The sequence below is a fragment of the Amblyomma mixtum genome, chromosome 1 (assembly GCF_055824585.1).
Source record: "Amblyomma mixtum isolate Tamu chromosome 1, ASM5582458v1, whole genome shotgun sequence".
Lineage (NCBI taxonomy): Eukaryota > Metazoa > Arthropoda > Arachnida > Ixodida > Ixodidae > Amblyomma > Amblyomma mixtum.
In genome coordinates, this window is record NC_143012.1 from 222,542,218 (window position 1) to 222,566,821 (window position 24,604).

Genomic DNA, 24,604 nt, shown 5'->3' on the forward strand with positions numbered 1-24,604 from the left:
GGCGGTGAGGTTGGCCGAGTTTGCACGTAATGGACGCAATATGTAGACGTTTGGCGGTTGAAGCGCCCACACATGTATGCACACTCGCGTATGAAACTACCCGGAACGCTGTACGACGAACGATTGGGTTATAATTTTGATACGAAAGCCTGGGAAGGCATACACTTGAAGGTGCATATCACGTCGTTTCAAATCACTCTCGCGAGCAAGCATCCAACTTTACTAGCAGCACATGTAAGTTATGTGCAACGAGAAATGTTACGACACCATCCGGAACACTGTACGACAAATGCTTACGTCACAATTTTGGTACGAATGACAGGAAAACTGGCGCAACATGGAGGTCGGTCAGCGGTGAGCATATAGTATATAGATGAACGACGTGTGTAGGATTGTCCGAAGTGGCGATGCTCGGCTTACTGTGGGCAATACGGCTGCTTGACGACTTCACCGTATTTTCTATCACGCTGGGATTTACCTGTACCATCTGCTAGCACGCACCATGCGCGCACGCGCGCACGCACGCACGCACACACACGCACACACACACACACACACACACACACACACACACACACACACACACACACACACACACACACACACACACACACACACACACACACACACACACACACACGCACACGCACACACACACACACATACACCGCCGGCTTTTCTCGTAATGGGACTCGTAATGCTTTGATTTTAAACAAAATGACCTATGCTTTCTTCAGTGAATGTTGGCTTCTTTCAAATGAATGTCATACGAGCCAACCATGTCCTTACCAGTCCCTTGGCACGGGAAGAAAGATAAAATGTTAAATTTATCACTGACATAATGAAAACCGTGAATATATAAATTCCTTACAAAATACAAATGCATAGTTTGTTTTATACTACGGGTGTGCGAATGGCAGTTTTTGAAAACCGAATGGGTTACGAATGTAATATTTTTACGGATATTCGCGACTATTGCAGATATTCGTATTAAATGATTAATCGTACAAAGTAAAAAATATAAATCTTGCCCCCTTAAGGGCGTGACCCTATTCAGGGCACTCTTCCCAGACCCTTCTTGTTTTTGTTTTTTTGGAAAAGGATGTGTTGAGCACGGCAACATTGTCAATGGGTGTTGCAGCTTCTTGGGGTGCAAGGGTGCGTAAGGGTGTACGGGTGCTCTTAGGCCTTTTGGTCAGTTGTGCTGTTGGTTAGTCGGGAGTGTTTTTAATGTGATGTGAGTTGTTCCATCCTTCCTTGAAATGGGTACAGGCGCAGGTTTTGGATGTCCATTTTTTTTTTTGCCTGGAAAGAGGCCTATATGCTTAGTAATCTTCAACATGAGCTTGAACAGCAGTGTGCAGCGTTAATAATTAAGTACAAACGATTTCGTACCAGCAGTTTCAGGGTTTCGGGCTCGGTCGGCGCCAGAGCTGACGTAGACCTTTACGTCACGGCCAACCTGCAACCTGCAAGCCGGCAAGTACTGGTTGTTGCCGTGAACAAACACTGGGTTCAGTGACATCACAATAATGGGGTAGATGCATTTTGACGTCACTCGATGTAGGTGGAAATGCCGACCGGCGCCTCGAACAACTTTCAAAATCCTATCAGTAATGTTTCACTCAACGCTTGCAACCCAAACTTGCTAGAAGGAATCTCCCTAATTACTCCCATGAAATAATCCCAGCGTTTGTCTGCTTTCGAAATATTGCCTGTACCCCTTTAAAGTACAGCTAAAAGTTCGATCTATAACTGCAATTTGTGTCGCCATAATTTTAGAATTAACATGAATTATTTCAGCTAAACTGCACAGCGTCACTAACTGCAAATGGGGCTTTGTTCGAATGGCGTAACAAATGCAGAGAATGTATACGCGCGTCATTGGCAAGAACAGGGGGCGCGGACGTAGTTTCTCCTGCGTTGAACTGTATCACCTCAGCAGTTTATGTGACTAATTCCAATAAAAAAAAAAAAGAAACACATCAACTTGGTAGTATACCTCTGGAATAATTATGTGGCCCATGCTAGCGGCGTGTTGCTGTGTGAGCGTATTTGCAGCCTCCTTGAGGGAGTGTTTCTTTTTTCTCGAATAGATTGCCGAAGGTCCCTCCGTGCACATCATGCAGACATCAGAAATGTGACTAAAGTGAAAAAAAGCGCAGACGCGCACTAAAATGCATATATGGGTGTCACTTATAGTCGGAGATGCCGCAATTCTAGTTAATATTGAGACAGGCCGTCGACGGTTTTGTGCAGGGACGGCTCAGCTTCCCTGAAAGAGAGCATGCACCAGAAAATGACCAGCATTTTTAAAGCAGTCGGTACTTGTGTTACTGTCCCATGCAGAAACTGCCGTGTACCGATTGCCAATCGATCATCGGTATTAAGTCGGCAGGTAACGGCGTAGAGTCAACGTTCAGCGTGGACATAACTGGTTATAGTCTTGCAACGAAGGTTGGGCCGACGACGTGCAGCCATGAATGCCGTCACCTTTAGAAGGTTAGCGCCAGTACGTCGGACCGACCAACAAGGATGGCCAAAATTCTTCCTGATTTCTAGTAACTCGGTTGAACTTACAGTTAAGCATTTCATCAGCTCTGAAGACATGTAATTTCAGAGTTAATTTTTTGCAGAATTAGCATGACATTTAAATATGCAAAAAAAAAACAACCAAGTCGTTAAATAAAAATAGCTTTATAACGCCCCAGATAAATAATTTCTAAGAGACACGTGATGAGTGTGAGATTTAAAATTTTATTTAAATGTATTGGAAATGCTCAAGGGCGTCCGCAGAACTTTCTCCAGGGGGGGGGGGGGCACCCGATGTCAGAGGGTGGGGGCGGTGGTAGGTTAGCACCAAAAAGGAATATAGTGCATAAATAATATCCGTAATTCCAGAAGGCGGGGGGGGGGGGGATCAACCGCACCCTCTTGCCCCCCCCCCCCCTTCCTCTCCTGACGCCGCCAAAAAACCTGCAATTGAAAAAAAAAAACATGGGCAACCATGTGCGTCGGTTCTATTTAATAGTGTTTCTATGGGAATGGTTGGTCCCGGTGCTTCCCCGCTTTGTGAAGACTGAGACTACTGGCCAATAGATGTTTTTATAAAACCGGAGGCTTATTAGCGCAGACGTATACCAGTTTTCCTGAGGCCGACTTCGCGCGTGAGGTGGCTCCACCTATCCCCGCCCATGCCACTCGTCAGTCGCAAAATTCTCTCATACTCCGGAGGCAGGTGACGCCACCAGACAGGAGGCAGGAGAAGAGTGACGTCACTTCCGGTAAATGTATCAACAGCTGCTAACGCTGTTGCACTGCCAACACACAATAGTACTAGGTGTACCTGTTAATTTTTCTTAGTTTCGTTTTAATTTTGTCTAAAACGAACTTAGGTCGGTAGCTCGATATTTGGAAGCAGTAAGTTTAGGCCTACATATGTCAAGTAGTCAGCGTGGAGCACTCTGTGCTCTAATGTTACGAACAGCAAATTTTTAAGGTATGCCTGTAGGCCAGCTTAGTAATATCCAAGAGAGCACCACAGAACAGCTGTATCGTTGTGATTATCTTTCTGAAGAAAACATGCGGTTAATGAAAATAATTTGAATTTTTTAGAGTAACAGTCGATGCGGCCGGTATCTATCCGGATAAAATATTGCGTGTAATGAAAAGGGGTGAAATATGTTTCTGAAAGAGCTGATTACAAGGAGCCAATAATGTTGTGAGGGACAGGTGCAGAGACAAGGGAGTCTGCTGGGACAGGTCGGCTGCAGCAATTTGGAGAGCTTGAATGAACCATGAAACTGTATTTGCTGAGGTTAAAAGAAGCGCACAAATGATCGGTATTCCATGAAGTCAACATCAGCTCCTGCGCTGTCGCGTCACGCCCTTGTCTTTTGTACTGTTTCCTTCACTTTACTTCACGTGGACCAAATAGCCCACCAAAAATCCCTCTTAGTATTTCATCACTCGACACCGGACCAAAAAATAAATTAAGCTAGCTTCGTTAACACCAAAAATATCGACGATTAAAAGTAAGCCTCCTCCTCTATACCACCTCAACTCGCCGACACGACAGGAAAAAAAAAAAAAAAACAGGCTGCAGCGCCTGCCCACGTCACCTCGACGAGTCCAATGAGAAGGCGGGTCCACATCACCTGCTTTATTCCAGAAGGATACAGGCGGCTAAAAACGCCCGGTGAGCAAACCTGCTCGATTCTGTGCTAAGCCTTACTTTAGCGCCTGCTGATGACAAAGATCCTTGATTTCAACTGGAAGGAGTCGAGGGGTCAGTAGCCTCACTGTTAAAATGGTTCATGGGGGTTTAACGTCCCAAAGCGCCTCAGGCTATGAGGGACGCCGTAGTGGAGGGCTCCGGAAATTTCGACCACCTGGGCTTCTTTAACGTGCACTGACACCGCACAGTACACGGGCCTCTAGAATTTCGCCTCTATCGAAATTCGGCCGCCATGGCCGGGATCAAACCCACGTTTTTTGGGTCAGCAGCCGAGAGCCGTATACACTGAGCCACCGCGGCGGCCTGCTTGACCGCTAAGAATAAGTCTATGTGTTTGCTCTGACAACTGCCATTTTTCACCTTATCGGCAGGATGTAAGCGCGCAGCTACGGCGTCGAAGAAGAAGATCGAGGCACGTGCCAAGTGCGATTTTGCACATGCGTCGCGCCTCCTGTTAGAGGTCAAATCTAAGAGCCAGATGACCTTCAGGCTTACCATAGGAGAAGTAGAGCTTTTTGCTCTAAAAGGCCAGCTGGCAAAAGCCGCCCCTCATCGAAGGCCGCGAGTCGCAGGCGCGAAGCGCTGTTACGAACCGCGCCGCCAGAACCGGTTGACCAGAACCGGTTGACCAGAACCGGTTGAACCAGAACCGGTTCTTATTTTCCGCTTCGATTCTTATTCCGAATAACTTCAGGTGGCATGACGGCTACCAGTAACTTCCCATCGACCTTTTTTTTTATTGCGGGTAGTGCCCGCCGGTTGTCGGATACATCATCCTTATTTTCAGTGTGTGTTCGCTGCGAAAGGCCAACCAGACCTGTGCCGATTCATCTTAAAGCACGGGTTGCCAGACAGAAATGTGCAAGCGAAAAAACTGAGTGGATAAATGTCAGCAGTGTCTTCGAAAAAGGAAAAGTGTGGTCCTTACGCGAGTCTATGCGGGTGATTTTTTTTAACGTTTGCAGATTTTTTGTAAAACTCTGAGAGATATATGTAAGTGCTCTCCGTGCATTGTGCAGCAAGGCTGACATTATTTTTGTGGTAGATCTCATTAATGAAATAATTAATTAATATTAAGTAATAAACTTTCATGCTTGTGATGTTAGAGGACAAGATTATATTGCGAAAAAGTTGTCGACATCGAAGGAGAGCCCAGTTTTTAAGTTACCTTTATGGGCAATCTGGTTGCAAATTTCGAACGTAAAAAAATTGGCAGAGGCTCAGCTTGGTTAAGCCCGGAAATTGCGAAAGCAACTTCATCCGTTTCTTCAGCCCGCATCCGCCGTGTCTACCGCCGCTCTGCGTAGACGGCTGTTGTTTTTGCACCTGAGAGAAGGATGAATAGCTCGCTGCTGTCTCTTACGCGCATTGCGACGAGCTTCCCTAGCGGTGGGCGGCATCGTCGCGAAGCAATGTTAAGCCGCTGGTGGTTGGCACAGCTACTGCTTACTAGCGACGTGAGTTGAGCCTAATCTCTTCGGCGTAACGCCACAATTGCGCTCCTAGCGGAGAGCTCAGGAGTTAGGCGCCGGTGAAGGCACCGCCGCTTCCTCCGACGGCGCGAGATGGTCGCCCAGCTCTTCGGCGTTACGTCACGCATGACGTCACACGGGGTTCATGGCACCGCCGCGTCACGGCAAAGGCTTGAAAAGTGCAAGCAGTATTGCTTTCGCAATAAAAACAAAACACACTTGTAAGCTCATAGTTTTTGCTTTGCCGTGTTGAACATTTATAAAATGGTGCCACCCGCATTTATAATGCAGCAAGTATAGGCACCGTTTGTGTATTTTGAGACATTGATGCAGTGCCCCGCGCCGAGGCAATATTTAATAATTACATCAAGTGAAAGGCAACTCAACGAACTTTGATATGTGCAGTTTGACGTTGGATATTTCGGATGACATTGCGGAAAAAGAAAATTTAAAAAAGTGGGCTCACCTGCGATGCTAACGGCCTGCAATTTCGCACTATAATCTTGCCACCTAAAATCAGAACCAAAACGTTCATTGCCGAATTTTATTTAATCATTCATCTAATTATTGAGTTCTGCTACGAACTTAATGTTCACCTGGTTATACAATCCACCTGCACAGCCAGCGTCAACGCATGTCTCACAGTTTGCAATATAAAAAGTCTGCAAACGTTAAAAAAAATCACCTCGTATAAGTGACGGCTGCGCAGTAAACAGCGGGCGCTCCGTGGCTTCTTTTCTATGTTTGCTTCGTCCCTACTACAGAACTGGTTTTCCGTCGCCCCCACATTTCTTTTTTTTTGCTTACCACTGTTTCATTCTCAGTTTGTTCTTATTTTTTTTATTATCGTCCATGCCGCAAACACTCCTTTTTTGTTCGCGGTCTTCTGACAGCGCTGTAATGCCGATCCTTATCTCGCCTTTGGCTCTGTGAGAATGGAATGCCTCGCTTTCGAATGGTCGGTGCATCAGGCTATTCCCTTTTTTTCTGCCTATGCTTCTCAGTATGCCCTGCAAGCGTAAACGAGCCACTTTGCCTGCTTTCAAAGCTGAGATTTGTGTTGGTTTCTCTTTAACAAGGTAAAACTAACTCGTGGAAAACAACCCTACAGTTCTCTCTTCAAATCTAACTGCGTTTTTCACACTGTTAAGTCGTGCCTGTATCCATCTTACTTCATTTTCAGCTTCAGTCTTCAGTGGTGCAGGTAATTGACTGGGGCCCAAAGTCGGTAACATTGAAGTACATTAGTAACTGACAATATAGCCCCTTTGCATTGTGTCGCAAGATATAGAAGCTGCACCCAGCTGTTTGAATTTGCGGCTATTTATTGATGCTAAAATCTAAGAGATGCCACTCATGTGTCGTGCATATCCGGACTAGAGCACTGCACGGGCCTCAATCTGAGGCCCGAGCCCGGCCCGGGCCCGAGACCTGGAGCCCGAGCCCGGCCCAGGCCCGCGGCTTCAAGCCCGGGCCCGGCCCGGGCCCGCTATATTATCGCTCTAGCGAGCCCGGCCCGGCCCGTGAATCCCGGAGTGAAGCCCAGCCCGGGCCTGGCCCGGCCCGTTTCACAGTAAGCTTGAGGTATATTCAGAAGAATGGCCTGAGGGGCGAGTTGGTGCATGATGAAATGAATGGCGGCGCAACAAGGACACTTAACAAGAGAGGGGACACCACATGCGCACACTACCAACTGTTTATTGCATGGAAAGGTGGCATATTTAAACATACAGCTCAGGCATGACACTCATCGCATTATCGCTCAGACCCAACACGTGGAAAAGAAACAGCAACATCAGGATAAAAGACAAGAACCCTTAACCTCTGCAGAAAAAACTAAAAAAAATTTGATAACAGAACTTTGAGCAGGCCATCTCGTAGCAAAAGCAGAGTCAAACAATCGTAGCAAAAGCAGAGTCAAACAAGAGAAGCAAAATCAGTCAAAAAAAATACAATCGTAGCAAAGGCAGAGTCTAACGTATAAAGCAAAAGCAGTCAGAACCCGAGAACAAAAAAAAACAGTAACAAAGTTAACAACCCGCCTAAAACAAACAACAGACGGCCGCTAGAAATGCAGGGCTGAAAAGATGCACAGCACATGACGTCACAAAAAACTGTCAAGAAAGGACACTTCATTTCTACGGAGGGATACTGAGGAGTCGCTAACACAAGTGCTTCCCTTCTTATTGATCATAAAGGCCTTAAGAATTTCGCGTGCCACCTGATCGCGACTCCTGCCGAGAATCCTTATTCCGTTAAGCACTGGCTCACACTTGCAATCTTTACAATGTAGGGGCAAATTCGACCCGCCTCCGTTTTCTAACGACTTTTCGTGTTCCCGTGTTCTGTCGTTAATGCAGCGACCTGTCTGGCCTATATAGACCTCCCCGCAGGTCAGTGGGATTTCGTACACCACTCCGACGGCACAAGAAGCGAAATGCTTGCCGTGCCTCTTTCCGCACATGGCTTTCTTCTCTTCGCTGATCCGCGAGCATAACCCGCTCAGCTTTCTTGGCGCAGAGAAAACGACAGGAACGTCGTACCGGCCAGCAACTTTCTTCAAGTTGTGCGCCACACGGTGTATTTAAGGGACCACTTGTGGTCGCTTTGATCCCGGCTTAGCATGGAATTTTTTCTTCTTTCCTTTCATTTTTTGAAGGAGGGTCTCCGCTACGCTACAAACACACTCAGCAAGTAGACTGCTACTACACCGATAAGGAACTGGCCGACAAAGGTTCTGAAACCGCAGTTTTGCTTCCAGAAAGTTGCTTCTTTTTAACCGAGAAGGAAGTGGTGAAGAGTAGTGCTCGCCAGGCCCGTCTTTTGGATTGTGATCTCGTGTAGGTGGGCAAAGACTAATTCGGAAGTTCCGAGAGCCAAATAAAAAGGGCTGCATACACGCGTAGTAGTCTACTTTGCGTTGCCCGTGATTTTAATCAGTTATATTCTGCCGCCGGCGAAGTATGAATATTAAAGCTGCCTTGCAAGCAGTAGGATGACATTTTTTTAGTGAACGCGATCTTACACGTTGAGCTCATAGCCGAACAGATCGCCTTTCAGCAGAAACGAAAAGCTAAAAGGCTTGAGTATTTCACGGTATGTGCTTGAAGACTACAAGCATCCTAAACTAATATGTTCTTGAGGAATGCATTTCTAGTAGTGTATAGGTATGTTTTCGGATGACGTACGATCAATGGCCAATTAAGGCCGGTTGCATTTTACTCTTACACTCCGCGGCGTGGAAATAAGGAAATAAATAGGTCAGTGAATAAAGCTTAGTTTTTCTCTGAGCGCGTACTATAACTCGTAGCTCATCCGTGTCGCTGCTTCAATGCCGCAGTTGTGTACTTCACTCTGCAATAGTGAACGAAAAGTCGGACACCAGCCGTTTCTGTACGGACCCAAGCCCGGCTCGGGCCCGCAGCTTTAAGCCCGAGCCCGGCCCGGGCCCGCAACTTCAGGCCCGGGCCCGGCCCAGGCCCGGCATAATAAATCAAGTCCCGGCCCGGCCCGGCCCGCGGGCCGAGCCCGGGCTTTCGGGCTGGCCCGAGCCCGTGCAGTGCACTAATCCGGACCTCATGGATGAGAGCTGCTCTAGTCAAACTCTTCAAGATACCGGTTCGGTCTCTTAGTGACGGGTGACTTCAAAGGTGAGAAACAGTCACTTTAAAGCGCGGCGGTCCGTTTTGTCTGTCGGCCACGTGGGATATACGCTACAAGTGTACACAAACGTACACTTGCGTACAAGTACAAGTGTTAATTATTTCTGATTTAGTGAGAACGCGCCAAAAATTCAAGAAAAACACTTTTTGTGGAAATCAGTTGAAAAGCTTTTAGTGCGTTGTCACTAAGAACTGTGATTATTAACAAGTAACATTAGCAACATGTGCCTGTTTCTGTAGAGTTTAATGTTCCGACGCACCCGCGAACTGACTGTATAGGGAATTTCATTGCTTTAATAACCTACGCCAAAGTTAGTGTCAGATAATACATGTACTGAATCTCCGTTTTTCAACTTCGCAGTGCTCCATGTACACGCCCGTTGATGTAGGGCGTTTCCCTGGCTGTACGTAGTGCCGTCGTACGGATATCCGGACCGTAGAAACAAACGACAAGGCAAGAGCAGACGCCATTCCGCCGTCGGTAGCGTGGCCGAGCGGTCTAAGGCGCTGGTTTTAGGCACCAGTCTCTTCGGAGGCGTGGGTTCGAATCCCACCGCTGCCAGGTATGTTTTATGTTTGTAATTCAAAAAATGTCAAAAACCTCAAGTACTTAGAAGCACCTGTCCTGCCTGATTTAGAAACTGCTAATCGTTTGATGTTTTGCAAAGCACCTGCGTTGCCTTCGTAGACGACATATTGCACAATGTAATTTTTTTTTTCTTCGGAAACGTGGCAATGAACAGAGTTATGGTGAATTTTCTTATTCACTAATAGAACATGGCATCGTTGTCTTGGATCTAACAGTATTTTAACGCAGCACCAGCGTTTTCCTTAACGCGAGCCTGACCCAAACTCGAAAATTTCCGCTATTCCTAGAAACAAACCACGTTCTGCCTAAATAACGTTGTGAGCAACCAGTTTTTCTATTTATGATGCGTGAATTGGGGGGGGGGGGGGGGACTTTGGAAGTGCAGTGACGAGAAATGAGTTTCGAAACAAGCGACTAAAACGCCGATTACGCGAAGCGTATTAGTACTTAAAGCAGTACTCCGTACTGCGTGAAATTGCGCCCAGGTTTCTTAAACCTACCTGGCATGCCGTATAGTGCGCACATCAGTCGCTGTAATTATGCCATAATGTAAAGCAGACGGCCACCTTAGCGTTTATCATCAAATTACGACCTTTCAACTGCTGTTTAGGCAACCTTATAACCATGTCACTTCTTCAATTCGCGGAAGAAAGTAAAGTTCAAGATGCCCAGATTTTTTATCATGACTGCATTGCTATGAACAAACACGTGCACCTAGAACCTCCTCCGCAGCTCTCAGTCAGAAGAAATCACTACAAGAGTATGGGAACCATTTATCTCCCGCTGTAAGCAGTTGAAGGGTTATATTTTTTTGGTTAGCCAGAGAAATATGAACTCCCAGCATGACTTACACATGAATCTGCAGATGCATTTGCCGCCAAGAAGAAACATTTGTTGAAACTTAGCAAGACGCACCAGTGTGAGCAATCGTCATTTATGGCTGGTGGCCTATAAACGCTACTTGACTTAATGTATGTTTTTTTTTGTTTCATGGCTATGGCGCTGGCAGCTTTTTACGACATTGATATTCCTGATGTTTATCCTGTCTTGCTAATATGGTCTGTTTGTTTTTGATTTCTGGAGAATTCTTTTCTCACATTTTTTTTCTAACAACCTGCACTTTTTGGGGTTTTGTTTCCACTCCTGGAAGCGCCTGGCAAAGCTTACATTAATAATAGAAAAATGAAACAATTGTCATGAATATTAAATTGAACTCCTTTTAAAAAGCTGCACGCACAATGTCCCCGCATGTTACAAGCATGGTTTTTCAGCCGAATTATACAGAGGTTTATCAATAAGCTAGCTCATTCAACAAGAACGGAATGAAGTCACATTGTTGGCGGTCACCTAGTGCCCTTCGCTGCCCGGAGGTATTGTTGCGCATGAAACTACAAGCCCTGTGTAAAAGTGTTCGCATATCTGAGCCGCTGGAGATACCTGAAAATTTCTGAAAACAGCTTCTTTCCTTCAAGAGAAACGAAGTAGAGCAATTCCTTCAAAGCTGTCGGTAAATGTGTGCCAGCGAGCGCAGAATTTCAAGCAGCGTTCACAGCATTCCATACCAACAAACTTCAGGTCGTTTACTTTTTATTTTCGCTCGTGTAATGAAGCTACGAAGGAGACTCTGAATACTTTGTTTTTGTAATGGACACTGGCTACTGTTATCGTAATGTCCCCTGCAATGGCTCTTGTGTAACGAGTCGCACTTTCTCATTGAAGCATTTCACGTGTCTGCATCAATGAATAATTGAATGAATCGTTTTGAAGGAACACTAAGGACAGCCGCATTAATTTTTTTAATCTATTGAATGACCTTTTCTGGCTGTGCCTCAGCCACAAAAGACGCACTTATATTGGAGAAAACTGAATTTGAGAAATTGACACGACATTTAAGCCCAGGCGAAGACAAGTCCTCTTGCCGAAACGTCGCCAAGCATCCTGAGGTTTTCACTCCCTTGTTCACTTTTTGATTATCAACACTATCTGACTAACCTCTTTCTACCATGTATGCTTGTGGCAATGCGAATATAAGCAGTAGCTGGGATAATGTGAAATGCCGACGCCAGTTAATCAACTTCGGTGTATTGGAGTAGCCGTGTGCAATAACCATTCGTGGGGTGTGCAGCGGGAGAGGAGTGAGAGTAAGGGTGCAGGGTAGTCGTGCGTAATGCGTGTGAGCGTTCTTCACCAACGGTCACGGATGGTCACTTATCTATTCATGCAGGGTTGGCCTCCGGCGTGACAGCCGCAGCCATGACGAGAGGGAAGAGGGGAACTGCTGACGTCACGAGTGCGATCATTGTGTTCGGAGGAATCAACGATTGACATTATTGGCGACCAACGTGGGGTGTCGTCATGACGACACTTCATTCTCACCAATCAGCGTGGCGCGTTGTCGTGACGTCATGGGCTGGAACGCCAACGACTACGGCGTCCCATAAACGGGAAACGTGGCCCTAACAATTGTCGCTGTAAAATGTAACATTTTTGCTCCCATGCCACCCAATTCAAAACTCGGGTCGTCAGGAACGAAAGTAACTCTGTGACTACCGCTTGGAAGTGAATGGGCACGTGGGTTGCTCTGAGAGATCCACGCACAAAAACCTGTCTTTAAGTCACCCCAACTTGTTTGCGAGTAAGGTGGTGTTAACGGTACCTGCATTTCATTCTATCGATTTCTAGCTTATACCAGTAAATGCTTTGTCTTGAGTTAAACTGGCATATTTGTTATTAGAACACTGTAACATATCGATGCAGGACAACTTCACTGTGTGCTCTCAGTATCCATTTAACGAGTGACACTGTTGCAGTGTATCGTCTGCTTCACTGGACTAAGTCTGCAACAGATATGTCTTTAATGGTGTGGTGTACATAACTGCTGAGTGCAACTACACTGACCACACACACTCCCATGCCTCCCTGCACCATGGGACCATAGTGCACAGCCCCCTTCCCCCGGCAGACAAAAATATGTGATGCAATCATTTCAGTAGCCCCCGGCCTTACGCCTATGTTCTAAGCGAGCCCGGAGGCCAAAAAGAATACTGCCCCAGTTATGTTCCTTGTAAAAAGTACCACTTTTTTAAAACTTAGAAGCAAGTTACGTCACGATCGTATTCGTTAACATCTATCCAGTTATATTCCCACCCTCAGCCATTTATCTCCAATTGACTTTTTCTACTGCAGCAGTAGCCAGTTTGTCCAAGAAAATGCACCCTTTCCCTTATCTCATCTCACTTCCCCACTTGTCTCTATCACTCCCGGCCTCGCCTCGCTTCCGATAAGTGCGGGGCAGGGTGGTATTTTCAGCTCGCAGTAAGGTCGCTGGCTTCTCGAGCACCGCCAGAAGCTGCAAACGGGCGCCAAAAAAGACAACAAAACGAAACAAAACAAAAACGCACACAAACACAAGATGCTGTACGTTCACTGTAAACTCGAAGTTATTCACGAAATCCCGTTGGTGTTGCGTGTTAAGCGCGATAGATGTTCTGCGAATTTGCATCAGCCGTTTAAGGCAAGAACAACGGAAGTAACTGCATCAGCGACACAATGGTATTTTTGTGCGAAATTGAAATGTGATTTCTGATCTGTTCTCGAATCCCGGTGATAACATGTGGGCTATTCTCGTTAAGCCGGCAAAGTCTATTTGCACGCATAGCGTGGAACACAGCTCTGATGGCAGTTTGCGCCTCCCACATTTTTGCCCTTCATCATAGCTATTGGTTAGCGCTGATGCACTTGTTCTAAACGTTCCCCTTCACACAGAACCCTATCTCACACCTTCACGCACCAGCGAATATATCTGTTCTTCACATTACATTTCTTGCAAAGCCATCCGCATTAGCAAACAGCAACGGCTGAATGCCGTCTTTTCCAGCAGCTGACCTTGAGCTGGTCTCGTCGACTGCTTGCCACTGCGGTCGCACAAAACCGGCCGCAGAAAGGAGGACACTTGAGGCGCACGTCCGCAAGCAGCAGTCGCGGCTGATTCCGAGGCCTGTAATTAAGGATATGCTTGCAAAAGAAGAAACTTAAAAGCAGGCGCCATAGAGGCATGTTGACTTATATAGATTATTTTGTTCCTTTCATCTTTTTAAAATTCTTTTGCTCTAATGTCTTGATGATAAGCGTTTTAAATTCGGGCCAGTCGCCATAGGCAGGCTCACTGCTGAAAAGCAAGCATATGAAGGCCAGGATGGACGATGTGAGCAGTTAAAGACTGAGGTGAAAGATATGACACTAAACTCTTGAATACTGTCGATACTAGCCAGACCTCAAAGTATAGCAAACGCTTATACTGTTTATTTTTTTTTTATTTCCCACAGCCGACTGCAAAGCGATTTTGTTTATACTGAGAGCTAATGTGGCGATCATCGCAATTCGGCAAGTTTAGCTTTTGTTTAGTAACACTGAATGCCAGTGAAGAAATTTACACGTGACGTGCTGAAGTGTTCACGATACAGCGGCGGCATGCTTTTGTTTAATATCCCCACTCCGCGATTTCAGTTTGCGTTCTCCTAAAGTACACGAGACTTCATCTTCCACCATTCACTTTAGCCTCTCCCAGCGCGCCCGCCAGTAGGAGAGGAAAACCAGCTAATGACTGGGCGTGCAAACAACCGAAGGGGAAAAAAGAGCGCGTAAGGAGGTTACTAGGAAACGTATGTGAAGTAGGCCGCGGAAACCGTGTCCTCGTCGGTAGCGTGGCCGAGCGGTCTAAGGCGCTGGTTTAAGGCACCAGTCTCTTCGGGGGCGTGGGTTCGAATCCCACCGCTGCCAGAATTTTTGCTTTCCTTGTTTTTTAATTTGTAAGGAAGGAGGAATGGAGATCACTGCGTCCTCAAATGCCTGTATAGGGGTAATTATTTTTCATTTGTCCACGCAAGGCAGATGTCTAGAGAGAACATTTTCCTCACGCTTAATATAAGCATCGTCGTTGAGTGTGCTACTCTCGTAGGGTTGACTTCCTTTACTGCGTGCGGTGTCACCAGTGCCGGGAAATAACCTTCACCCCCCCCCCCCCCCCCCCCCCCCCCGTTTTTTTTTTTCACAGTGCCACCTTGTCAAGACTCGCATGGCCATATGTGTATTTTACCTGCCTGTCGTAGCATTCTGTAAGCGTTGTGGTGGCACGCATTTATTTGCAGTTTCCCTAGAGAGAACATTGTTAGAAAACTGTACTGCTATGGTCTGGTCTGCAAATATGACAGATGTAAATTATCCCGCACAAAAATTGATGAAATATCCAGATGTATACTTGGCAGATAACATCAGCACGCGTGCTGTTCCTCAAAAAAAAAGTATGCACGAAAAGCCCTATATTTTATTATTGAGGACTCTATTACAGAAAAGCTATTCAAGGTACATAAAAACTAAGACCATATTTGTAATAAGCACTAAAACGCCATCAATGACCCAAGTTTCATAATCGTGGGTTCAATACTGTAAAGTTTTTTCGAAGAACACCTCCCCTCCATAAAGGAAGCAGAAGAAGCCGCCGTAGCTCTTGCGATGGCAGAAGGCTTCCGTAAAGGGCGGCTACTAGCAATCCTAATCGACTCTCAATTGGCTTGCAGGAACTATAGGGACGGCAGGACACAGGAGACCGCCATGCACATGTTCAAAGAAAAGGCTTGTGACAAAAAAAAAAAAACGCCAAGCGAAACACAGTAACCCAGCAGTACATGCAGGTAATGGGGCCAATATTGGATATTGTTATATTTTCGAAGGTGGAAATCAGACTCCAGCCGTCCCGATGCACACACCACACGTTTATTCAAACACAGTCATATATATATATATATATATATATATATATATATATATATTGTAATGGCATACGACCTACGCTAACCAAGAGCGCGCGGCGCTAGCGCGAGAGGTAGAGAACGAAAGAGAACCGCCGCGGCCGGTTGTGTCTGGGTCTCCTGCGTCTCTGTGCCTTTCTCTGCGCGGGCTGTTGTTGTTGTTGTTACTGAGAGAAGGATGAAAAGGAAATTGCACGGGCCTGCTACTGGCTCGAGCCAAGCCACCACCGCTGCCACGTGCAGATAGAGGAGAGTTAAAAGATCAGAGGAAGGAGAGAGAGGAAAGGAAAGACGCGCGTCGCAGCAACAACTGCGTCCGCCGGAGCGGACGCTGCTCAAAAAACAGATAAGCGGCCGAAGCCGCGCTCGCCGAAGCGAGAACAGATACGCCGTCCCATAACAATATAGAACAAACAGAAGCGCCCCTTGGGGAATAAAGCATTGAAATTGAAACCGAAACTGAATACAACAGATATGGCTTGTTTCACTCGGGTACTTTGTAGGATCGGCCTTAGCGCATAAATTACCTACATACATCACCGATTGATTACCTGTGGTTCTTGGGTACCACAAGTATGCAACACAGGATAGTATGGGTGCCGGGACAGGCGGGGGTGTCAGGGAACCAAGAAGCAGACCGGGTACCTCGAGGATACGTAAAATACCGAGCACCCGGGCCATCTGACCTCGAGGAGCCTACGCGGGTACCCTGCAAGTACTCGGAAATCCTCGACCGTTACACGGGGACCAGGCAAAAAAGATACCTTGAAGAGCATCTAAGCTAGAACGAACACGTGAATCGCTAAAAACTAAGGCTGTCGGAAGGAGCTGACGCATTGTGGAAAGTGAAAAACTTAATTCTGAGTAGGCATAGATTAAATGCATATTATGCAATGCTACAATCTCATTTAAGTTGCTGTCTTTTGATATTGGGCAAAAGAATGCGTTGTAACGTTCAAAAATTAACCATCGTGCAAAAAGAAAAAGCCATTAGATCTATAGAAAGCCCGAATTACGACGAGATCACAAGGTATTTTATTGAAAAACATAGTTTTATCTCGATCAGCTCTAATATACAAACATGCACTATAGATTTAGACCCAAAGCAAACAAAATACCCCTAGTTTTGATATTATATCCCGTGAAGACAAATAAATTTTCCTTGAGAAAAATTACACCACTTATTCGGACAAACTACGGACTACAAAGTATAAAACATCTTATTCCTAGCGCCCTAAATGAGATAACATTTTTAGCTGAAATTGTTAGTTACAATTGAATACAATTGAAATTACAGTTGAAATTGAATAGTTACACGTGCCGGAATTTCAAGGTTTAACAGGGGGGAACCAAGCTAATAACAAGCTTAACCGAGATATACCAATACCTTACGCTGGGCATATCCTGGCATAGCAGAGCTAAGCCACTGCCAATTTTTTTTTGCACCATTGATTTCGGATGGGCCCCATGGGTCCCCTGAGCCATTGTTAAGGGGTCAGGGGACCTGTCAGGAACAAACAAACAAACAAACAAACAAACAAACAAACAAACAAACAAACAAACAAACAAACAAACAAACAAACAAACAAACAAACAAACAAACAAACAAACAAACAAACAAACAAACAAACAAACAAACAAACAAACAAACAAACAAACAAACAAACAAACAAACAAACAAACAAACAAACAAATGAAGAAACAAGCAAACGAACGAGCAAAAAGAGGCTATATTCAGGTGACTGAGCGTCAGTCCTTATTACAAACTTCAGAAGCCTAAGTCAAGGCTAAGGCTGAAGAAAAAAGGTAGTTCTTGATCCAGTGGAATCATGCGAAAACACTACTAAACAGAGGCCAACCCTGCTCCCTTTCTTGAATTTGGAACTCGATGGCAACAGTTGTTTCTCTCTCAAATTAATGTGCTTTAAAGCTACGAGGCTTTCTTTATAAATGCATAAATTTACAGTCTTATTCATAGCATTTTCGCGCCCAGGCTATCACATATTAAGTGGTTGGGCAGTACATAAGACGTGATTACCCTTGCTTTCTTATTTCGCCAGCAATCTGCACAATTTCTGCTTGCTCCACTTGTGGGCCGATAGTTGACAGAAAAGTCTTGAGGAAAACTACATTAGCTATGCAAATATTACAAAAATCTAAGATGTTATCTTATGTCCTTGACATAATCACGAGTCAAGATAGTCACATTACACGAGGAAAGATTATAGCAATAAAACTGTTCAAGGTAGCTTTACCTGCCCCGCACATTACTACAAGACAATAAGGTGAGCAGAAAAGGCAAAAAGAGAGAAGAAAAGGTTCCACAATACGGTGAAGTGAATTCTGCGAAATAGAGATAACAGTTACGAATAACACAATGTCCACGGTCAAATCGAAAATAAAGCCCCGTAGTCAATCTAAGCCCGTTTGCTTTATCTCCGAGCCGTGGCCTCTGGACGACACCGCGCTTGAATGGCTCCTCCGGTGGTGCTCCTTCTTTGGACGTGGCGCGTCGAGCGTGTTCTTCATGTATTCCACGCCGCCTTTGTTTTCGACGACGGGAACGATGCTGGTCACTATTAGGACTTCAGATTTTGGCAGGAGGCTGAACTGAGCCAACATCACCACAAATAGCGCCGCTCCAGCGATGGCGAAGAGCACGTCGCCGTGTCGCATGTTCGGAAGCGCGAACAGAAGGGCGGCGCACGCCCCTCCGCAACGGCCGACGCCGAAGGACCAACAAGCCGTCGTACAGCGGACGGGAGCGGCGCCGACACTCATGACACTAGTGAATATGAGGACGTTGCAAGCATTTACAAGCGGCTTGACCAAGAGGAACAGCACACTGGTAAAAAGGTGGTACTTTTCGGAGAAAGTGTAACTTATTAAGCCGGAGATGCCGCTGAGCGTGCCTAGGATTACAGCGAGCACGCGCGGCGATGTTGCTCTCCTGGCCGCAAGGCAGAGCAGCGAGAAGCCCGCGAGATTTGCGCCGCTGGATACCCACTGGAACCAGGCTTTTTTTCCTGCCGATACCTTGGCCTCGAGAAGCATAAGCGCGAACATCACGAACGTTGTGGCGAAACTTGAGCCAAACAACACGGACGAGCGGTGCAGCAGCTCTCGGGCTCCTGCGGGGTCTCCTCCCTTGGTTCTTAGGCGGTACTCGCTCCGGGCAGCTTCATCTTTGAGCCTTTCCAGCATGCACATCGTGGTAGCCAGAGGGAAGTGGTTCTCCTTGGCTGCGTGGAACATGATCACCTCGGCGCTGGCCATGTCGTCGTTGGAAATGCACCAACGCGGCGACTCGAGTGCTGCGGTGAACGCGTAGAGCGTGATGACCGTTGGCGAGAGCATGAGGCCCTGCAGCACAATCCAGTCGAGATGCCGCAGCAATCGCGCAATGGCGAACCACCCGTCTGCTATGAGCATGCCCGCGATCATGGCGGCGCACAGATGGAGGCTCCGGTTCCCGTGAGTCGACGCCTCAAAGAGCAGCGTGGAGGAGAGCACCGTGACCGTCGCGGCGCAGCCAGAGTTGAGGAACCTCGAGAGGACGTACACGTGGTACGCGGCTGCGAAGCATCCGCCCAGCGTGGCCAGCTGCAGGGCCACCACCGCCGAGAGGAGCACGGGTAGCCGACCGAAGCGGTCCGCAAGGAGTCCGACGAAACTCATAAAGAGAATCGAGCCCGCGATGTAGACGGCCTGCGCCACAGCGAGAAGCGGTTGCCTGTCGCACACGAGGTCCCATTGGCTCACGATGGTGCTCCTCTCCCGCTCCGGGTCGTAGTCCCACTGGTGGCAGCCCATAACACTTGTGTCGTTGGGGTCGTCCGGGTGTTTGTAGACGGTGCACCGGCTGAAACGTCCATCGGTGTCAATAGGGATCGCCGCATTCCTCCAAGAGGCAGCAGACATCATCGCTTCGCCGTGCGGCTGCTTGCACCAGTGGTCGACATTGCCGGAGATGAGGCGGAAGACCAGTGTGTGGCAGTGCATCGCACACACTGACGCCATCGTGAGAACGAAGAGCCAGCGCTGGAAGTTACCGTGGCCGAACACGTCGGCACAGTCGAAGCACTCGCTGGTCACCAGGTCGATCTTGGCCAGCTTCCGCAGACAGAGCGGGTGCATCTTCGCAGTCATCCTGGTCGCGTTCTGGCAGGACCCGCCCCAGCGCGAGCTCCTCGGGCTCCTGTCTTCTTCTTCCCTTCGAGAGTGGCGCATGGTCACGAGGCTGTGTCGTCTAGTGGTACCTCAATTGCACCTCTACATTATGGTTGGTTTGGTTTATGGGGTTTAACGTCCCAAGGTGACTAAGGCTATGAGAGACGCCTTATATGGAGGGCTCCAGAAAATTCGACCACGAAATTCGGCCGCGGAGGTTGAATTTCTTTGGAGGAGAAATTCTAGAGGCCCGTGTACTGTGCGATGTCAGTGCACGTTGAAGAACCCCAGGTGGTCGAAATTTCCGGAGCCCTCCACTACGGCGTCTCTCATAGCCTGGTAAGTCCAAAATCAGCTGTGCTGATGGCAAGCAAGTATCGCGCCATTCATGTTGCTATACAATAGTATTGTGGTACATTGTCGCAAACCTAATTTTCCGTCGTTATTTTCGGTGAGAAAGCAGCTGCTATTAGCTTTACAAGGGAATGTTTTATAACCTCGTTTTCTTGCTATTTGGCGAACAGCCGGGCGGTGATTCCGGGCCATCGAGTCGTCGGTCCATCAAGCGAAATGCGATATATTAAATTTTTTTACTATGCGCCCACCTTGGTTCTAGCAGAAAAGCGAATGTTTTGTGTAGGTTAGGCAGCATTATGATGGCTGTGCATAAAGTTAAGAGCTCGAAGAAAAAGAGAAATCTGAGTGGACCAATTCACTCTGAATTGTTTTAGTGGAACTACCAAATGCCTACTTTGCAGAGAGGAGGTGATGCGAAGGGCAGCTAAAAATGGCGTGCATATCAATTATGGCTCATACTAGATTGTTCACGACAGGGAGACCATGAGACTATGGGTAGTCCGGCCGAGCACAGAGCTTCTCCATACCATGCCGCACAGACATGAGCTTCTTCGCGCGCAAGTACGGTTTGTGGGCCATGAATCTGCTCATCCGCTTGCAGCATGTCGCTTATGGGAAGCGTCCATCTTCTTCCCGTCGTGCTCCCAGCGCGTTGTCCCGTTTTGGTTACCAGTATGAAAATTTTTTCACGGATCGTTACGCCGACATTTCCTGCCATTAAGAACAGAGCTTACGTCAGTTGGCCAGGATTAAAAGAATTCGCTGTTGAGCACATATTTATATGCTACAGTTCGCACTACTATATCTACACCTATGGCTCCGTCACGTCCTTATAATATGAAATCGGTATCTTGGTACCATCAAAGAACGCCACTATCTCGGCGACACTGAGCCACAAAAAATCGGCTGCTGTTGCAGAACTACCGAACTGTGAGCAGCGGTAGTTCTGTAACAGCAGCCTATCGTGAGCGGGAACATGACCAATCGTTATCGACGGGGGAGGGTTCACATCTGCCTAAGCATTGCCTTACTTGGCAGAACTGCAGGGCACTGCTGAGTGAGATCAGATTACTGGGCAAGAACCGCAACACTATCGCACGTGAACTGATAAAAGCTTATATCATAACGAAAAATGGGTTTGACTGTAGGAGCGATCCCCTTAGAATACAGAACTTCTGAACAAATTAATATAGTCATTAAACCACTGAGGCAAGCTGCACCTTAAATGAACAGTGCGAACAGAATGGAAGCTCTTCCACTGCACCAGGCAGACTTTTTTAAAATATCAGCAGCACGGAACGAGAACTCAACGGAGAGAATCACTGATCTCCTGGAAATAGGATATAAGTGAGCTTAGACTTCATGGCCCCTAATAAACTAAACTACGAAAAGCTGTACTGCAGTGCACAAATTTGTACCAGATTTTTAAAGTATTCAATCACTTCATAGGTATTGTTCAAAAATTCCCCTATATGCGCAAAGTAGCATGAGCCCGCCATAAGAAAAAGGTCGTCGTTGAGCGACTATGTCAGAACTCCGCACACATGTGCAAGAAAGCACAAAGAAAATATCACAGTAAAGTGTACAAAAATGTTTTTAGTCACGATTACTAATAACAATTTCATGGAGTTAATGAGAAAACAAATGCAAACAGTCACTACTTAATAAAACATCCTTATACATTCATTTTGGGTGGAAAAAACAGCGCGAAAGGGACGGGAGACAAAGATGAAGGAAACCACACGGACGAGCGCTGACTCACAACTATATTTATTCAGAAAAAAACAGACATTTATAGTTAAAAAAGTCACCTGACCTGACGTCACTCGCGCACATGCCCAGAATACAACAGTCTAAGAACTATATCATGAGTCAAGATTAAAACCTTACAACGCGATTTCAGAACACTGTGATTAACCGAAAAAACACGAGACAGCCAGAAACATAAAACAAAGGCATTAAAAAATAAAACAAAAATCACGTGTTGTCAAGAAACGCGACCTCTTTATCGACCATCAACAAGGAAGGCTGACTAACGCATTCATCCCGTCTTTTCCGAATATGATATGCCTCAATGAGCTCCCTTGTCGTCTTATCTCTATGGCCGAATAAAATACGTGTGTGCGCGACTAGAGGTCTGCATACTTTCTTATTTTCATTCTTGCAAGCTTTGCAGTGCTCTTTTAGATGCGAATCGTTTGAATCTGATAGTGAACGAAGATGCTCCCTAAGTCGGATATTGATACATCGGCCGGTCTGTCCTATGTATACTTTTTTACATGAAAGAGGACGTTTATAAACAACTGAACATGCACACTCTACACACCTTGATCTATGGGAAACCAAACAACGAAATGGGCTAATTCTTGATATGTTGTCATGGCGGTTCCCTATCATGCGACAAAGCCCCCTCAACTTGTGTGGCGCAGAAAACACCACATTCACGTCAAATCTGCCCGCCACCTTTTTCAGATTATGAGCCATTCGGTGCACATACGGAATAACGGCAATTTTTTTTCCGGTTCTGTCCAATTTTGTATTCAAAAAATCTTTCCGCACTGCCCTCACCAGCTTCTCGCAAGTTGCTGAAATCACCCGCTGTGGAAACCCTGCGGCTTCTAATCTACTTAATTGTAACAGCAGACTGTCCGCTATGCAGTGATAGCATGAATTTGTGAGGCTTGAACGTAAGGTGGTCATTGCAATTCCATTCTTTACTAGCTTTGAGTGCCCCGAGGTAAAACTTAACACCGGTTTTTGGTATCGGGGTGAATACATCCAGCAGATGTGCTGTTCCCTAAAAAACAACTTCAAACTTAAAAACTGCAGTGCGTTTTCTGACGGCAACTCGAAAGTGAAGGACAGTCCTTTACGGCATTCTTGAAAAACCTTTAGAATGTCATTCACTCTTCTATTGAAACTGTCCCTGTCTACTAACACTAAAAAATCATCAACAAATCTTGAAATATGCATTGCAAGACCCCCAATTCTTGAGCTTTTGGCTTTCTATTTGCAATCAACATACGTGGGATGGCGAGGAGATGTATATGTTCAAAGAAAGGGCATATGCATAGGTTCGAAGGTTTCTCCAGCCCTAAGCAGCGTTTATCTTGCTAAGGTAGACAAGGAAATAAAAAACAAAATTGGGGGTCTTGCAATGCATATTTCAAGATTTGTTGATTTTTTAGTGTTAGTAGACAGGGACAGTTTCAATAGAAGAGTGAATGACATTCTAAAGGTTTTTCAAGAATGCGGTAAAGGACTGTCCTTCACTTTCGAGTTGCCGTCAGAAAACGCACTGCAGTTTTTAAGTTTGAAGTTGTTTTTTAGGGAACAGCACATCTGCTGGATGTATTCACCCCGATCCCAAAAACCGGTGTTAAGTTTTACCTCGGGGCACTCAAAGCTAGTAAAGAATGGAATTGCAATGACTACCTTACGTTCAAGCCTCACAAATTCATGCTATCACTGCATAGCGGACAGTCTGCTGTTACAAGTAAGTAGATTAGAAGCCGCAGGGTTTCCACAGGGGGTGATTTCAGCAACTTGCGAGAAGCTGGTGAGGGCAGTGCGGAAAGATTTCTTGAATACAAAATTGGACAGAACCGGAAAAAAAAAATTGCCGTTATTCCGTATGTGCACCGAATGGCTCATAATCTGAAAAAGGTGGCGGGCAGATTTGACGTGAATGTGGTGTTTTCTGCGCCACACAAGTTGGGGGGGGGGGGGGGGGGGCTTTGTCGCATGATAGGGAATCGCCATGACAACATATCAAGAATTAGCCTATTTCGTTGTTTGGTTTCCCATAGATCAAGGTGTGTAGAGTGCGCATGTTCAGTTGTGTATGAACTTCCTCTTTCATGTAAAAAAGTATATATAGGACAGACCGGCCGATGTATAAATATTCGACTTAGGGAGCATCTTTGTTCACTATCAGATTCAAACGATTCGCATCTAAAAGAGCACTGCAAAGCTTGCAAGAATGAAAATAAGAAATTATGCAGACCTCTAGTCGCGCACACACGTATTTTATTCGGCCATAGAGATAAGACGACAACGGACTCATTGAGGCATATCATATTCGGAAAAGACGGGATGAATGCGTCAGTCGGCCTTCCTTATTGATGGTCGATAAAGAGGTCGCGTTTCCTGACAACACGTGATTTTTGTTTTGTTTCTTAGTGCCTTTGTTTTTTGTTTCTGGCTGTCTCGTGTTTTTTCGGTTAATCACAGTGTTCTGAAATCGCGTTGTAAGGTTTTAATCTTGACTCATGATATAGTTCTTAGACTGTTGCATTCTGGGCATGTGC

The 24,604-nt window shown here is 46.2% G+C and overlaps 1 protein-coding gene and 2 non-coding genes across 3 annotated transcripts; 2 read left to right on the forward strand and 1 right to left on the reverse strand.

Annotated features, from left to right (window-relative positions):
- Positions 1-9,851: 9,851 nt before the first annotated feature.
- TRNAL-UAG (transfer RNA leucine (anticodon UAG)) lies at positions 9,852-9,933 on the forward strand. Its single transcript has one exon. It is a non-coding gene; the product is annotated as a tRNA-Leu (tRNA).
- Positions 9,934-14,657: 4,724 nt separating this feature from the next.
- Positions 14,658-14,739, forward strand: TRNAL-AAG (transfer RNA leucine (anticodon AAG)). Its single transcript has one exon. It is a non-coding gene; the product is annotated as a tRNA-Leu (tRNA).
- A 3,440-nt stretch (positions 14,740-18,179) lies between these two features.
- LOC149371008 (solute carrier family 22 member 7-like) lies at positions 18,180-19,997 on the reverse strand. The gene has a single exon (XM_089579012.1). The coding sequence runs from the start codon at positions 19,995-19,997 to the stop codon at positions 18,180-18,182; it is 1,818 nt and encodes a 605-aa protein (XP_089435138.1).
- Between the last annotated feature and the right edge of the window lie 4,607 nt (positions 19,998-24,604).

Coding starts and splice junctions, on each gene's coding strand:
- LOC149371008 (XM_089579012.1), bottom strand. CDS start 19,997: ATGCGCCACTCTCGAAGGGAAGAAGAAGACAGGAGCCCGAGGAGCTCG.